This window comes from Mya arenaria, chromosome 13 (assembly GCF_026914265.1).
Source record: "Mya arenaria isolate MELC-2E11 chromosome 13, ASM2691426v1".
Taxonomy (NCBI): domain Eukaryota; kingdom Metazoa; phylum Mollusca; class Bivalvia; order Myida; family Myidae; genus Mya; species Mya arenaria.
In genome coordinates this window covers 19047342-19064402 of record NC_069134.1, presented here as the reverse complement: position 1 = coordinate 19064402, position 17061 = coordinate 19047342, and the positions used below count along the sequence as shown (strand labels likewise).

General features: G+C 33.4%; 1 protein-coding gene across 1 annotated transcript; it reads right to left on the bottom strand.

Annotated features, from left to right (window-relative positions):
- Nucleotides 1–3760: 3760 nt before the first annotated feature.
- Nucleotides 3761–16021, bottom strand: LOC128215093 (pyrokinin-1 receptor-like). Its single transcript, XM_052921815.1, has 3 exons — nucleotides 15486–16021; nucleotides 5739–6151; nucleotides 3761–4423 (listed from the first exon to the last, which is right to left on the bottom strand). Exons 1-3 carry the CDS (start codon nucleotides 16019–16021, stop codon nucleotides 3912–3914), a joined length of 1461 nt encoding a protein of 486 aa, XP_052777775.1. The 3' UTR covers nucleotides 3761–3911.
- Nucleotides 16022–17061: the final 1040 nt, after the last annotated feature.

Sequence of the window (17061 nt, the reverse complement as noted above, 5' to 3'; positions counted from 1 at the left end):
TAGCTGTTAAATACTGGAAGAACATTTGCTTAACGTGGTATTTATTAACAAATCATTAAAGGCACAGTTACGACAATTGGTTCTATTGATAATTTAGAAATATGAATTATAAAAATGAAACCATTTGTGTTACAAAGGACAATAACACTTGATAAAATACTTTTGGAGATAATAACTACATTGTTAAATAACTTTTTAATTAGGCATGTTGTTATGCGCTCGTTTCTCAATGTTCGGAAATTTAACTTCGGAATGTGAATTATATTGTCCTTTACAACAATTTAAAATAACATTACCACACTGTGCTGGTTTATCTTGTATTGCTTATACGTGTTGTTTTTTAAGGTCAAGGTCAAAATATTCTTGTAAGGGCTGTTTTTTCTGTTATACCTTTCAGGTTTCGATTATAATATATCTAAAAAAGATGTTCTTGCTTTTACTAGCCCCCTTCAAGGTGATGGTCGCTGTCTTTGAATTATAATTTTGTTGACATATCATGAATTGCTAATTTCTAATTAATAACAACCATCAAACGATTACTTTATCATGCTTGAGTGCCGTACCCTGCAGTTACGTGTAACGTCTCAAATTCACTCTTTGACAATTGGGCTTTCCCAGTGGATTCAATTGAATAATTGTAGATGTGTTCTTTATTTCAACTGTAATCCGAGTTAAGAATATTTATTTTACAATATTTCAAGGTCAAACAAAGCATTTGCAAAACATATTTTTTGTATTACATCTACATATTCTGTCTTTACATAATATACGCTGTCAAACAATACCAAAATAATACGGGGCTATCAGGCATCCAATTTTCACATAATCACACATAGTATACCTTAACGGGCACAAATATCATAATCTGAGGACTTATAATGACCACATTTTAGTCATGCAGTTGCATTCATTTGAGGAACATAAGTTAAAGGCAATATTGCCGTGGTAAAGAGATTCAAAAATAAATATAATGTAAATAAAAATGGAAGAAAGAGGGTTTCGCATACCAAAACACAAACATTTAAAACAGTTTTATGTTTGTTGTAGGTCCAATTTTTATTTTATGTACATATTCAGGTGTGTTTGAGGAATGAGCAAGTGTTTCCAAAAAAAGGCTTGAACAAATCAAATTATTACTTTCGAAAGATGCGAACATACTTTCAACAACATTCTGATAAAGGATATTCTTCCTAAAATTTGCCACGGAAATTATAGCACTTAAATATTATAAATTTTTGTTCTGTGTGCACAGCAGTTTCGAGACCTGCAAAACAGATTATTGTTAGAAATATTCAATGACTTATGTTCTACAAATACACAATGTTTCGTGTGTACAGAAGCTTTCTGATTTAGAACATGTCTTTGAATAGTATGATGAGGTACAACGGTCTTCTAAATCATTATAGCAACACCCAACTATAAATCTGTCGACGAAATCCTCTTAATCCCTGTGTTTCGATGGTAGATTAATGTATCCTCAGTAAATATTTTCTGGAAAATAGTTTCTGTTTAATAATGCATACAAATAGGTATTTGGAACATGTTTTTCTCATCACATTCAAAACTTATTCATTCTTATTTATAGTTAATATGATAGCGATTGGTGGATATTTATAGTCATGGAAATACCCAATATCAAAACCTACAAAGGAGGTATAAAAATAGTTACAATAACGATATGAAGTACGTCGAAACTGTCTTTTTAAATGAATGGTTGATTTGCATTATAAAATATTTTTGCACTACATGCTAAGTTTAGATATTGATGTTAGGTGTTTTCGTTAAAATTAAGTTGTATACTAAAGTACCAATGAGATCGTTTTTTGTCATTAGTTTCAAAGAGCAACTTTCTTAGTCTCGACGAATCCTAATGGACGAAGAGGAGTCCAAGAAACTTTGATTTGTTTCGGGTTTCACACATGGTATATATCCCCCCCCCATTTAATTTAATACGTACAAATAATACAGCCAGAAGACAACAACTATTGAGTAACTAAGATGAACCTATTTTGTCCAGTGTAGGCCATATTCCACGCCGACAACAGGGTAATATTTCATATACTAGATGCAAGGAGCTCACATGTCAACTATCATCCACGGCTTGGCAGCGGTGTATGTATTAAATATTTTGATTGTTTTAAGTTAAAAAATATAAAAAAATAGGAACACAGATGCAAGTTCATTGCATATGTACTTGTTGGTAAAACACGATCACTCAAATTAGAGGTTTTGGTTTCGTATTAATTAATGACATAATAATGACAGAAAAAAGCATCATTTCAGATTATCCGTAAACCATTTGGATGAACTTTCATTACGAAAACATTCAGGATATGAATTAGGATGTCATTAAATGGATTCAGTTGTTCAAAACGTATTTTAAAACTCATTTAGATAGATTATAAGCAATCATATTACAGGAATTACAATAAACCTGCAATGTTTCGTATAACGAGTGGCGATAACACTTGCTCTGATATGTTCTGGAACACTTAATTGCCTTGTAGAATAGCAGCAGGCATTCGAAATATCGTCGTTTGCTCCGCATTTATGGACATCGATCGTGGTGCAGGAAACAAAAGTTGTTGGACGCGTCCTAACTTGAAAGTAAAATCAAACACAACACTATTTCTTTTGTGTAATTTAAAAAGCAAAGATGACATTCATATTGTGTAAACGCAAATGATAATGGGGTCACAGCTGTTTTCTTAAACTTTGACCAAAGAACGGGCACGGAACTAATTGCATATGTCACGATGTCTTAAAACAAAAGGTTTGTTGCCTTTACTTAGAACCCACACACCTGAGTTTATACCCAATATATTTTCTTTGGTTGAGATATATGTGCGAAGTAATATTCATTTAATCATGACTATTAAAGGTGCAAAGCGGACGTTTGCCATTGTAGGCTAAATGGTAACAATATTTACCTTGTACCTATAGACTGGGTTTGTACTCGTCTCATTTTCTTGCTATTATGAACATTTGTTTCAAGTGTATAACATAAACGATGATGTTGACGGTTATACATATATATGAGAGTAACCCTATGCATTGCATTACCCGACCCCGGGGATATGGGACTGCACAACAAGTACTTCGCGTCCTTCATATAAGTCAACAAATTTGCTTGAATCATTTATTTGTATATAAAATTTTGGATTCAAATACAGCCAAGTTAGGACTTAAAGTAACGTATCAAACCCCAGTGTTATCACAGTTACAACACGTTATGGTGGAAACACGGCTCGTCATTTAAGAAAATCTATAAAATGATATAATAACCATTTGACCTTTCCTTTTGCGTCACGCACCGCATTACTCTCATAAGATTACTTAAACAAGGACTATTGTAACACATGGTACACATTAGATATACTATTTTGGATATACAGCTGCTTCCCGGTGACAAAACTAGGAAGTAGGTATTGTCCGTTGATGAAATTGGAATTGTTTACTTTAAGCAAGAGGTTGGTTTTTTTTTAAATTATATTTGACACATGGATAAACATGCGTAGATGGCTCCATATCGTTTGCGTATTTTTACTTTAGAAAAATTGATAAAAAAAGTACGTGAAGTGCATTTTTTTATTTCCTCTGGACGACAAATATTAAACGTACTGAACTGCGTACTCATCACATTGTTGAGTACCTTTACCTTTAAAACACATAATGTAAAAAAACAAATGTAAAATGGTGGTAAGAAACGATAAATAATGGTTTCGTTTTAAAATTAAATGTCATACGTACACCTTTCATTTACAGTTGTATGAAAGAAACACAACGCTTAATACGAGAGTTTTATTCCTACAGAAAGCTAATTTCGATTCAGCCAGGTTTTAAATATTATCAGTCATACAACAATACAATTAACACAATTATTACTTTAAAATGACTAACAATTAACACTGCTATTTACAATCCCCTTGTGCATCCTTTGTCGCCTTTTTTGGAGGAGATCCGACCAATCGACATCCACTTGTATTTTCGATGCTGTCTCCTCGACCACTTGAGATATTTCTTTGTTTACGCTTTGTTTTAGGACTATGGTTGGAATTGTGTTCCTTGTTTCCTCGAGGGGAAGCTGCGTCCACTGATGTAAAACTTGTTTCAGAATAACCGTTCTTATTTGAAAATCGATAGGAAAAGTAAGTTCGTTTTTTCGTCGAATGAACTCTTTGCCTACAACAAATGGTTGTAAGGAGTGTTTGCTTAAAGGCCTGTCGGAACTTTAGCGACATGATACTGTAAAGAATCGGATTTATTGTGCAACTGACAAAATAACAGACGCCTGAGATATAATAAATGATTTTATGTAGGTCCAGAAGATTATCTGTCCATTTCGAGGCAGGAATATATAGTGTCATGAGCCTCTGCCCGTGAAATGGTGCCCAACAAACGAAAAAAGCCACAACCACCGCCACTGAAACAACAAGAATACTTATCATAAAATCACCGTCTCGCCATTATTGTCGAGTTATATTACCCAGTGCACGTATTTCTTAATAACGTGGCAAGAATGTAATGAGAATCAACAGTTAAATTGACATTTTGCATCGCAAGGCATTCTTTGGACTTGTATCAATCTATTTGGGTTGAACAGGCAAGTTGGCGTATAAGTGTGCTATGTACTTTAGTAAAGATGCATAGTCACACAAGAACGGTTATAGGGAAACAAAGATTTCTGCAATGGAAACGATGATCTCTGTGTAATGTTAAGACCTACATTCTACCATGGTCCGTTTAATGAAGTATGATGTTAAATGTTATATTTATGTCAACATTTAAGTAAACACATTGCGCACAATAGTCATACAGACAACTTAATCATATTCCAATAAATATGTTGTCAAATCAGATACTTTGCCATTTTGCACAAATGTAGCATACGCTTTGTTAACGGCATTGCGCGGAAAGCAACGTGGAGTGGAGTAGGGTAGTCATAGTATGAAGGAAAGGTATTGATGGCTACCCGTTATTGTGTTAAGTGAATTTCTTTACCTCAGAAAAGGTGTATAAAGTGGATGACATTGGAGCAAAGTTACACTATATTAACACTTATCTAGATAACAGGAAATTGTAAGTCATTGTTACTTCACATCTATGGTTGAAGAATTGAACAATTGGTAGCAAGGTATTTAGCTTATTTCATTTATTTCTAAATTGGACAACTCGAGAGTTCATAAAAGAAACGGATCAATATTGCATCCCCGACATTACAACTCATATAAGGTACATTGTTTATTCTTAGAATGTAAAGCAGTAGCGACTATGTGGAACTCGGATCATATTATTATCTTTTCGGTGATGAAATCATTATCCCTAAAAGCAATGAACAAAAATTTCGCTAAGGCCGCTGATGTGATGTAAATACAAAATAAAATGCATTTGTGTGATTGGAAAAGATAACTTCCAGATAGCATGTTCCAATTCTATTGCTCAGCGGTCGTAAAATTGAATGTGCCGTGATGTTAATATCTCAAAGAGAATTTTAAGTTTAAGTTTATGTCTCTGTCAATTCCTTATCCGTATTTCTAGAAAGAGTAATATTGTAATATCAATTGAATGAATCAATATTTTCTGTAACTGAAAAAACACAGTTATCGTAGAGGTGTATATATCGTTTCATTTACCTACTTAACCTATTAAGGCAATGAAAATACCGGGCCGAAAATATAACCCTACAAAACCCTGTTAAATATCGTATTGATATATCTTGAAATATCAAATGTTCCTACCCAGCAATTTCAGAACTGATTGCCGTGCACGTGTCTGTTGTTGGGCGCGCATCTCTGTTCCGGTTACGCGTTCTCGATTTGACGCATCTGAGCCATCTCGGATGAACCCTGATTTCCGAATTGCAATTGCAATCATAGAATACATGACCGTAATCAGTGTCATGGGAAACACAAAGAAAAAAAACGTAGAAATCTCAAAGGTCCTTTCGATATGGTTGTTCTCCCCGATGCCACAAAAGGCAGACTCAGGGATGGTTCTGTTCCAGTGGTCGACAGCATAAACGACTTTGAACTGCAGTGTGAGCGGGATGGAGGAAACGGCGGCTATGAGCCAGATTACAATGATGATTCGGACAACTCGCTTCAATCCAGACATGGTGTGCGCTCTCAGTGGATGGCAGATGGCTACGTACCTGAAACAGAGGGTTAAAAATGTTTTGATTAGATATGACCACATTCATGTAGTAATTTATCGTATGATGAAACAGCATAACGTGTGCGTTATACAAATGCCAACAAATGCAAACAAGTGTACTCCCTGTGTTATTGTGTATGTTGTCGTCTTTGACCTGTCTCATATAGCATGAAAATACTAAAAAGACAGATTCAATTTATTTAAGATATTCTTCAATGGAACAGACGTCTAGACTCCCCATTGTATGTACCGAATCTGTGTATTCTAGAAGTTGCAAAGCAGTTGCCATATTTAAGTTGTTTCTTGTCTCTTTTGCGAAATGCTCTTATAATTGATTAAAAACCTCATAAAGGATGAAATTTGAAATGTGACCATAAAAATTGTCAATTGTTTACGTATATTACGCTATTCATCTCATGTAAGTTCCTGAAAGGCTTAGGAATGCTAACGCACATGACAACAAAACTGTCACACATTTCAAATTGGAATTTCTCAACTGATTTTGTATCCTCCTGTTATATTTTTCTATTGCACATTAGTTTAATATATTTAATATATCTTGTTGATAAACATTCAAAAAACATGAAAAGTCAGTCGAGTTAGTTTTCTTAGTAGAAACTCTTTTTGTCTTATTTTAAGCCATCCAGAGGGTCACAAATCTAAGCTGGCTATCAAACGGCGTATTGTACAATCCTCTCATTATAATATCTCATCAACAGTACATTAAAACAAATTAGTGTCTCTTTCCGTTTATCATATATATGAGAATGTTTCCTGATTTTGTTTCAGTCAATTCCTGTTAAGAAGCGTACAGCGTATGTATCAACTGTGAATTTACAGCATAATGTGTGGTAAAGTAGGCGTTAAATACAATACAAAGGACAACTAAAACCGATGAATAGAAGTACAAACACGATTCCCTTGAATGAGTAATGCGACGGTTTCGGGCAGGCATTATGAGCACCTACCCCGCAACGCGACATTGTGTGTGTCAACCGATGAAGTTACTCCGGTAAAATTGAGTGGGCAGCGCCTTTTTTTACAATTTTATTCAAGAAAACAACAACAATTTTCTATGAAGAGAGAGAGAGAGAGAGAGAGAGAGAGAGAGAGAGAGAGAGAGAGAGCGAGAGAGGGGAGGGGGGGGGGGGGAGAGATGGGATGTTAAATCAGAACTGATTTAAAGAGGAAATAATGTGTATGTAAACTTCATATTTAATACAGAATTCGATAATATATATGATAGGTGTTGAAGGCTATTAATCGCAATTAAAAACTCTTTACTAGTTGGAAATAATACATTTAGTTGAATACTATGTACGGCTCAAATATTAATTTAAGATTAACTGTTTATTTATACTTTGATGATGGCCTTCATATGTAAGGAAGGTTATACAGATTTACTCCCTTCTTTCGTGACGAACACCAACCATTCATTGTATAGACTTTGAGATTCTGTTAAGAGGAGTTAAATAGCTTGTAAGTCTAGACACCGAGTTTTGTGTGATCTATTAGTTACAAAGCAGTTTATGTTACTGAATGCAATATAATTATTGACGAAAAGGTTCAAATGCTTTTAAAATAGTTATCAGATTTTCATTATATTCTCGGAATATGCTGGCATTGCAATGCATTTTCGGAAAATAGTGTTTGCATACTTTGTAGAATGCGAAATCTTGGAAATTCTAAGAAAGTGTTCAAAGTACAATGCTCTCATGTCTATCGGGGTCTTGTTTTGTTTAGGAGATGACGGTTAATCCGAGCCAGCGAACTTCAACATTTATCCATAACGATATTTTATTGATTATTTGACTGTGTTTATTTCTTGTAACGTTAGGTGTCTCTCTGATTCTTTGCTAAGTCTTTTTTTTATTATGCTTGCAACTATTGCATTGTTTTGTTCCGACTCAACGGCCGAGAGTATCTTCTAAGATTATGTTACTAAATCGCATGTTGAAAGATAATTCAGTACATATATGTTTGACAGTGTTTTCAGTCAAGGACTTAGTATGTTCACAAACATCCAATTATCTGAAATGGTGTTACCACATGACACACTTTTTTGCATGAATATATTATTGTAATTATTGACAATATATCGAAAAACAGATTAAAATGTGAAACATACATAGTTCTAACAAATGAATATGGTCGGTACGGTGTTGTGTGTCCTGCATATTTGTAATAAACAAATGTAAATCATAATTGTGAAATGCTAAACTTATTCTGTTTTCATAAATACTAACATCGTTTCCATGGTTCATAATTAATTCAGGGGTGTAAATTGCACTCGGTCATTGGACACAATTTGATTCAGTCAATGGTTATCTGCAGTACGAATCAATATGTAGACCTGCAGCCAATCATATAAAACTTCTGTCTGTCTAGTTGACTTATTAAAAAGATTTGATTTGAAAGTACGATTTGATAAATATTGATAAATAACTGAACAAGTTATATAACTTTGATCAAACCAAAAACCGGTTTTATACAATAAGCTGTTGATTAATAGTGTCGCAAAATATTTTAGATGCAGACTGCTATGCAAAAACGCTTGGTTCATCGAAGCAAATATTGAGTATTGTTACGCCTTATTATATAATGCATTTGGCGGACAAAAAGCCCTAAACGATCCGGTTAAGGTTTATAAACACATGTAATGAACATTCAAAACAAAAAGCCTATAAATTTAACGATCCGTTTTAGGGTTAAAAATCATGTAGACGTTGATTTTGACGTACTCGTGTTGCGCTTAGTTGGTGTTTTCTTTGGCTATTTGGTCGCCGTTTCGTAAATCTAGGTTAAGGTGAATATTTGTTTTATGTGGGCCTGGGTTTTTATGAATGTAATTTGTATTTTTTTGCGTCGTAAATCATCAACTAGTAGATTTTATGTGATTGATCTACGCACCTTAATGATTAGCTCTATTATAGTTCTTGATATGTTATCAGTTGTTGAATGATATATCGCTTTGATTAGGTTGTATCCTATTGCTATAGATATCCAGAAATGAAGCACAATCAATTTCTATGGAACTATGCAGAACTTAAAGTAATTATTGTATTGACATTAAGTCTATGAATAACTAGTTTTATGCTGCGTTTTTAAAAGGTATTCGTTAGAATTTGGAAGTGTACTTATTACTATATTACATTACACGTTACAGATTGCATCTATACACATTCTGCATCAAAAACACAGCAGTTGTATTCCTGTTATGCCATATAACGCCATTAACAAGGAATATCCGTAGCAATAAGGCTAATCAGACATCCCTATTAACTGTAAAATATTGCTAGTATTAACGGACATTGTATACTTGATGACACGATAATGTTTCAAGAAGCTATTGTTATGCGTAAAGTGACTGGTTGGGGTGTTTGTACGTTTATGACGTTCATACAGTGACGTTTGGGCCTTTGTGTTGTACCGCAATACGGGGCTTATGTTTGTAACATTGGTTTGTTGGTGTGGTTTTCAATGCATTACTAAAAAAATTCTAAAGGCCTTCAGGGTATAGAATGACATGACAGAAACATTAGTACGATTTCGTTTTCTGTCGCCCGCATGGCCATTGCGCATGGCGATTGCGCTGCATGCTACTTAACCAGGCTAAATATATCTACTTTCAACTCATGGCTCACATACGGAATTCTCTACTGTAAAAAATAAACATGACTGGTATGATCATATTTTTTCTCAAAGTTGTGTGTAGAATAAATGCTTTAAAGACTAACATTGCTTTTTCAGCTGAATTCACACATATTTTAAACAGCATAACAAAATATACCTATTCAGTGAGTGCAAGGGAAATCGTAATAAGAGAAAAGCATTAAACACGAAAGATCGTTTGTGTTAAGAAAAGGAGGAAAACATCTGTTTCCTGTTTATCAACATGTTGATGACCTTCTGGTTTCAGAACCCGTTTACTGACAATAAATCACTGTCTTTGTAGAAAAAATGTTTTCTTAACTTCTCTCTTATGAAAACCGTCCTCCTACAATTTAATTTTGCGCTTTGTGCGGTCATTAAACGCATTGGTATTAAACTCAACCGCAGCATTTCTCCAGCGAATATTGATGAAGAAAATGTACTGTTGATGCCATGATATGTATGTGCAATTTGTAATTTAAACTTTTGCACGAAAACATATTTTAGAATATATAATGTAGCTGCATACAAATACCAAAACATGAAATAAACCACATATAACTTACATATTTTCTGCTGATTTGTCTTTTCCTGGAAAGCTGATGTGTTTACCAAATTGTTTTTTCTGCAGTTGTTTTGACTATTAAAAGCACTAAATTATGTCTAAAACGCTTAACTCCTCCGAACTTTAGTTATTTCTGTCGATTTTATTCAGAATATACGACTTATATGGACATGATTCCATTACGTCGTATGCAATGAACAAAGAAATTTCAAATATTTTTTTTCTGATGCTTAAGATGCTCTACATTCTATCAAGAACATGTTTACAAAATTTTCAGGCTTAAATTAGTTATCAAAACAAACAACGGTTAAAGTAGGACTGAATAGGTAATTAATTGATTACCCAATAGGTTTTGTGTGTAAATAATCCCAGTAATCCAGTCATTTTTCTAAAAAAAAACACTTTCAAAACGAATGAACACTGCAATAAATGGCGTCGAAACAAAATGCAGCTGCCGAGTTATGTTGCGGCCCGAATCGAGCGTTCAGTAAAGATGTTTGCGGCGAACGTTCGCTGTTTGGTTTCCCGCTTTACGTGTATGCGCTGCGTTGCAACAGGGATACAAAACAAAACGTTTGCGAGCGTTTTGTAAACGCTCGCCTGACTGAACGCACTGATGTTTAATGTAAAACTTTTTCAATGACATCACTCATGACGTCATACAAGCACCCGTTATAGAGGTTATTTTGAACTAACTGTGTTTGCATTTTCGTGACATTTAACATCCTTTTTAAACACAAACGTTTCTTCAACTGTTCCATCCATTATGAAATGATCTACATTAAAATCAATCAAGTTATCGTTGCTTTTTTGTTTTAACTGATTTACTGCAGATTACAGTTTTGCATGTTGCCAATAATTTTACTACGATTTCATTGAAAAAAATAGTTCCGTAGTAAATAGGGCAGGAGTATCGGACAAACGCACGCGATATCGATGAGAAATACCATTGCGCTTTATACAGAAATAAAGTGCAATTGATAAATAACAACCATCGTTAAGGAATGAAGTGTGAATGTAAATATTTTTAAGCAAAATAATCTTATTTATAATGAACAAGAAAGGGGTTAAGATATTATTCGTGTGAATAATGTGAAAATGGTTATCTTTGTATATCTGGGTTGGGTTTTACCAAAAAAATCTTTAAATGCTACGTTACTCATAAATTAAAATGTCTAGTCCAGATTTGTAACTAAAATTTAGACCACTAAATGCAGATTACGAATATGATAGAAGTCTCATAACGTACAAAACCTGTGTATAATGTAAATAAAGCATGTCTTTTTCATTCATCAATTCCTGGGAGAAATCTAGTCAATGGCGAGTTTTATGAAAACGCTAATGGTAATGTACAATTGTCATTGTTGATATATCTGATATTTTTGGAAGCAATGAAAAGAAACGAGTTAAGTTTTCCTCACGTGTTAATGATGAAACGATAGATAAAGTTGTGCGTTTTTTAGCATAGACTAGGAAAATATTTATGATAAGCATGCACTAAGAATCCAAACCTTTACTTTATATTCTCCGTGTTGAAACCCTTGTCACGAGAACAATTTTCTGACTCAATGAAAACGAAAATAAAAATATGGCATTTTTGTACTTGGCATAGCAGTGAATTTACAACTATTTTTACTCGAAGACATCAAGTAACCACGCCGTATTCAAGTTTTAACTCAGAACGAGGACAATTAGATGATACTGAAATTGCGATGGAATCACACAAGCCGCTAAATTTTAACTTTAATCAGGGTTAAACACATTTCTAGTTTTTCTTCGGTAGCAATTGCCGTACTTTTCCGTTTTACATGTGCTGCTTTGCATGCATGGTTTTATGTCAATGGTAAGACAAGCCTGTATTGTACTCAACCACTGCAGTAATTTTTAATAATCATTTGTATTTATCAAAAATTGCCTGAGTTTGCAATGTTTTAACTGTTGCACTTTTTACATTATATATATTTATATCATTGCTTTAATTTCATTTTTATTGTCATCCTTTAGTGTACCTGCGGATTTCAAAATATCTTGCTTTTAATTTGCATTGTTTTGCTTCTTGTATGATATTTTTTCCCGAATGATATGTTTAGTTATGACAGATTTTTTATCATGTTGGATTGCATAGCATGGAGTTATATTCTTCAGTCCCTGTAGTTTTTATTGTATTATTTTCAAATTGATATGATCTATGTGATAATAATATATGTATTCAATTGTATTAATAGTTATTTTATTTATTTTATTCATACATTGTCTTTATCTTAAATATATATAAAACATATTGTTTTTACTTGAGCCTCATATAATTGCTGTAATTTGACTGAACGTTTACCTACATAGCGACAATGACAACAGCAATCACGGTCATATCTACTGTAACTGGTTCCCATGTACATATTTTTTATATTTGATATACTATTATTCAATTCCTTTAAACGAATAATTTGTATAGTTTTGTAAGCGTGAGACCGTTTTCCAATGATTGTGTAATCTGTACACGAAATGATCTGCCATGATCCATAAGACTCGTATGGTATTTTCACGCTGTTGCATTCCGTATACTGTACTTTGTCATATTGAACAATTGAATGTTTTTAAAATAAGGTTGAATATGTAAAATATCAAAACGTCACTTTTAATGAAATATGTCCCTTTATTAGATAATTGTATCCCTTTCGTATGCTTATCGTACTGATAAATGTACCTTTATTAAGTTTGTGTTTGAAATTAAACAGGGAAGAAGTCTTTTTTTCAGCATATTGCTTTGCAGTTTTTGACTGTTTTGGAGATCGTTTTCAAGCCTGTTTATTCCCGACAAAATATAAATTTGGCATCCATACGCCCATCTGGGCAACTTTCGCATGCATTTGCAGATCCGTCTCTGACTTCACAAACTGATGCCAAATGTAACTTAATTAAGAGTTTTTGTGAAAATCTTCTTATCAAAATGATAAATATGACCCAGAAGTGACATATTGCTATATAACAAGCATATAATTTCCTGTATAATGTGATTTCTAATATGAAAAGGTTAAAAATGACTATATTATATAAAATATATATCTGTTATTGGCATATTTGATATATATATATATATATATATTAGGGATGCAAACGAATATTCGAATATTCGATCGAACGTTTGATATTCGAATGTCCAAATCGCTATTCGAATATTCGATGTTTTTCGTTTGATTAAAAGGACACCTTTTGCATACAACTGTGTTGTTGTATAAATGTCCTTGTCTTGTTTTTACAACGATTGATACCTAATGCCAGAGGCGTGAACGTGATGACACTATACACGCGTCACATGTTAATAAGGGACATATCGTCGGGGACTCTTAACAGTACCCGTAATTTTACGAAAACTGACTATTAGACAAATGACATCAAACAAGTTTCAATTATTTTATATTATATTTGAATGAATTAATGAATGGATGAATGAAGTGATGTCATGACTGCCAATTAAGCTGTGCGATATAGCTCAAATCGCCGTATTGATATGAATATCATGTGCTAGCTATGTGCTCTAAACTGTTTTCCATGTTTTAATATAACGTTGGTGCTTTGAAATGTAACTGCATAGAATATCGTTTTAGGACATTGTTGTACAATAGATGAGTCAAAATTCAGGGTTATTTTCGTTTTATTGTTGAACTAATTCCCGAGTAGGTTCGGTTTTTCCATAGTAATGTTTAGTAGAGATCATGGCCTTTTTTATAAATATGAATGCTGTTGAATTGAAGTTTATTTGGGTGTTTGTTTGTTCAGAATATTTTGCTTTTTGATGGATTTATTTTCGGTAAATGGGGAATTTCACAGGCTAATTTTAGGAAAAATCATCGTCCGTCGCGTATACCGGTTATTACAAAGGCCCCGGCTATAACTGTAGCGAATATTAATAGTAGTTGACTGCATTTTTAAATATTTATTTTGGTAATCGAATATTCGAATATTCGATCGAACGAATTACCGGATATTCGAATATCAATTTTGCCATTCGTTTGCATCCCTAATATATATATAATATATAATTTAAAAAGGAATATTTGAAAGCATTATCGCAAATCATAATATGAATGCTAAAGTGGGCACTTGCCTTGTGTCTCTATAAATTCTCTTGTGTTTCTTTAAATTATGTATTTTTCGACTACTAGCCTTATCCTAGTAGTTTTTATGACTGTACGGAAGTATTCAAATAAAACAGCAACAAACATTAATAAGTGCAAGTATATGTTCGTTTCTCTTTAAGACTTAAAATTGTTTCATAATGTCAAACATTATTTGATAGTCATATACGTCTTTCTAGATAATTTGACTGACTTAATATGATTATGGTGTATAATGAGAAAAACCCAACTTTTTTAAATGATCTGGTAATATTAAATTAATTTAATAAAACTAAGTTTATACTTATGACAGAAAAAGAATGGTAGTATTTGGACATAGATGCATACTTTATAAACACAGTATCTAAAGGGAATCGCAAACAGGCCTTATTTTCTAGTAGATGTACAGTCTGACCCCATTTTACGTGTTTTTTTTTAGAGAGGAAATAAAAACAGATTATCAATATCAGGTCACTGAAGCAATCTTTCATCATTTACATGCTTAAAGAACATTGCTAATTGAGTATAAATAACGGAAACTGTCATGAAAGTTTAGAATCGACTTTTGAGACAATGCCAAAACCAATACCTAAACCATAACCTCATTTACTTCAGTTATTTGCATTAAATTTTATCTAGGAAACTTTCCGTTGTTTATTATTGTTATTGTAAAGAACACACAACAGTCACCTGTATTGATTTAATAATAATCATATAATAACTGTGATTTTTGTGGAAACAACTACCGGACATTTCAAAGTGAATATCTTGAAATTAATCATTTGACTAAATCTAACAGAAAGTCTACCGTGCCTTATAAATATCAATCTAGCTTAGTCTAAACAAACAAATACAATATAATGTAAAGCACCGCCACTATAAAATATGTAATATTATATTTAAATAATTGTCAAAATTAATTCATTAGTAAAATGCAAAGGCAAAATATAACTGTGTAAAATATGGTTCTACGCATTTCGCATGGAACAAAAATGATTTACCTTTCAATAGTGAACGCGGTGATGGTTAAAATGCTGGCGTTGGTAGACATTTCGGCCACCATGGTCCTCGCGACACAGAACACCTTGCCAAATATCCAAGGGTAAGCTGACCATATGGAGTAGGTCTCTGGTGGAAGACCGATGGTAAGGAGTACCAAGTCGGCTACTGCCAGGTTGAATAGGTAGTAGTTAGTAGCAGTGTGCATGTATTTGTTTTTGGCGATAACTAAGCAGGTACAAATATTTCCAAACAGACCCGATAAAAATATGAGGCAATACACGCAAGTAATGGCCACTACGGCCCCAACGGGTCCTCGTCTCGGACCCAGCGCCTCTCCAAGGTAATCCCAAACATCGCGATACCTTTGGGACGCGTGATTTGTACGAGACTTTCGTAATATCCAGGACAAATCTCCAAAGTCGTCCCTCGTTAAATTCCGTAAACTTCCATTTCGCAATTGTTTTAATATTTCACCAAATTGCTCATAATCAATGTTGTAAGATGTATCACCATAAGCTACTGTAGAGACATTCATTTTGTTTTAAAACGTAAAAATGAAATCTGCTTTGAAATAATTCATTTCACGTTTTCCTTATAACAAACAACAACTGTGTTTCAGTTTGATTCTTTTAATTTTGTTTTCTTCTATTTAAAGCACTCACTCCAAATAAATTTGGATTTAAATCAAAACCGTAATCCATTTGCTCATAACATCCAACATAAATTTCATACAGCAACACGTACACAAATCATCATATATTCATTACATACGTATTAAACAGTTCCGTCAAAATATTATAAGCCTGTAAAATTAATCAGATGGCTACATTAATTTGGTTCTAGTCATAAATCAACGTTAGTTCAATTCTTGGCGTGACGTCCGCGTCTAACTTTTCTCATTTTCCATGCAGCTCGCACGCGCGTTTGTTATCCATCTACGCAAAGTTAGCCCGTAACGAGGAGCGACGCAGTCGATTTTATATCAAACTTCGTTATTCCAGCAACGGTTATGTTGCTTTTACAATTTGCACCAATCATGCAACAAACTAGATCCGTGGCAGATTTATGGGCTAATTAACGCTGATATGTGTTCCATTGTGTTCGTTGCCCGATATTTCTCTCCAAAGCACACGCTACCGTCACCTCATGAAATGCACGAACATGTTTTTAAATATAAAATCATAAATATGTTACGAAACTTTATATTAGAAATGTCAATTTTATTAATTCCAAATATTTATTTACGTAATAAATATTTCATTTTGCACTAGATGATCCAACGGTATCTTTTAAAACACTTCCGTTTAGAAATAATCAAACAAAAAATCACGGATAAAGTATCAGAAAGCCACAGTTAAATTAATAAAAAAGTCATATAACGCGTGCTCACTTCTCATATCCATCAGCAAGAGATACCATTGCTTCTCTTATTGCATTTCCAACAGGCAAATGTTAAATGAACGTTGCTAGTCGAGTTCCGATGGTTTCTGAGCGGAACAATGAAATAGGAAATACATCTTGAAATGTGCCTATCGAGAAATACTGATGTAAAATGTGATGTAAACAAGGCGTGCA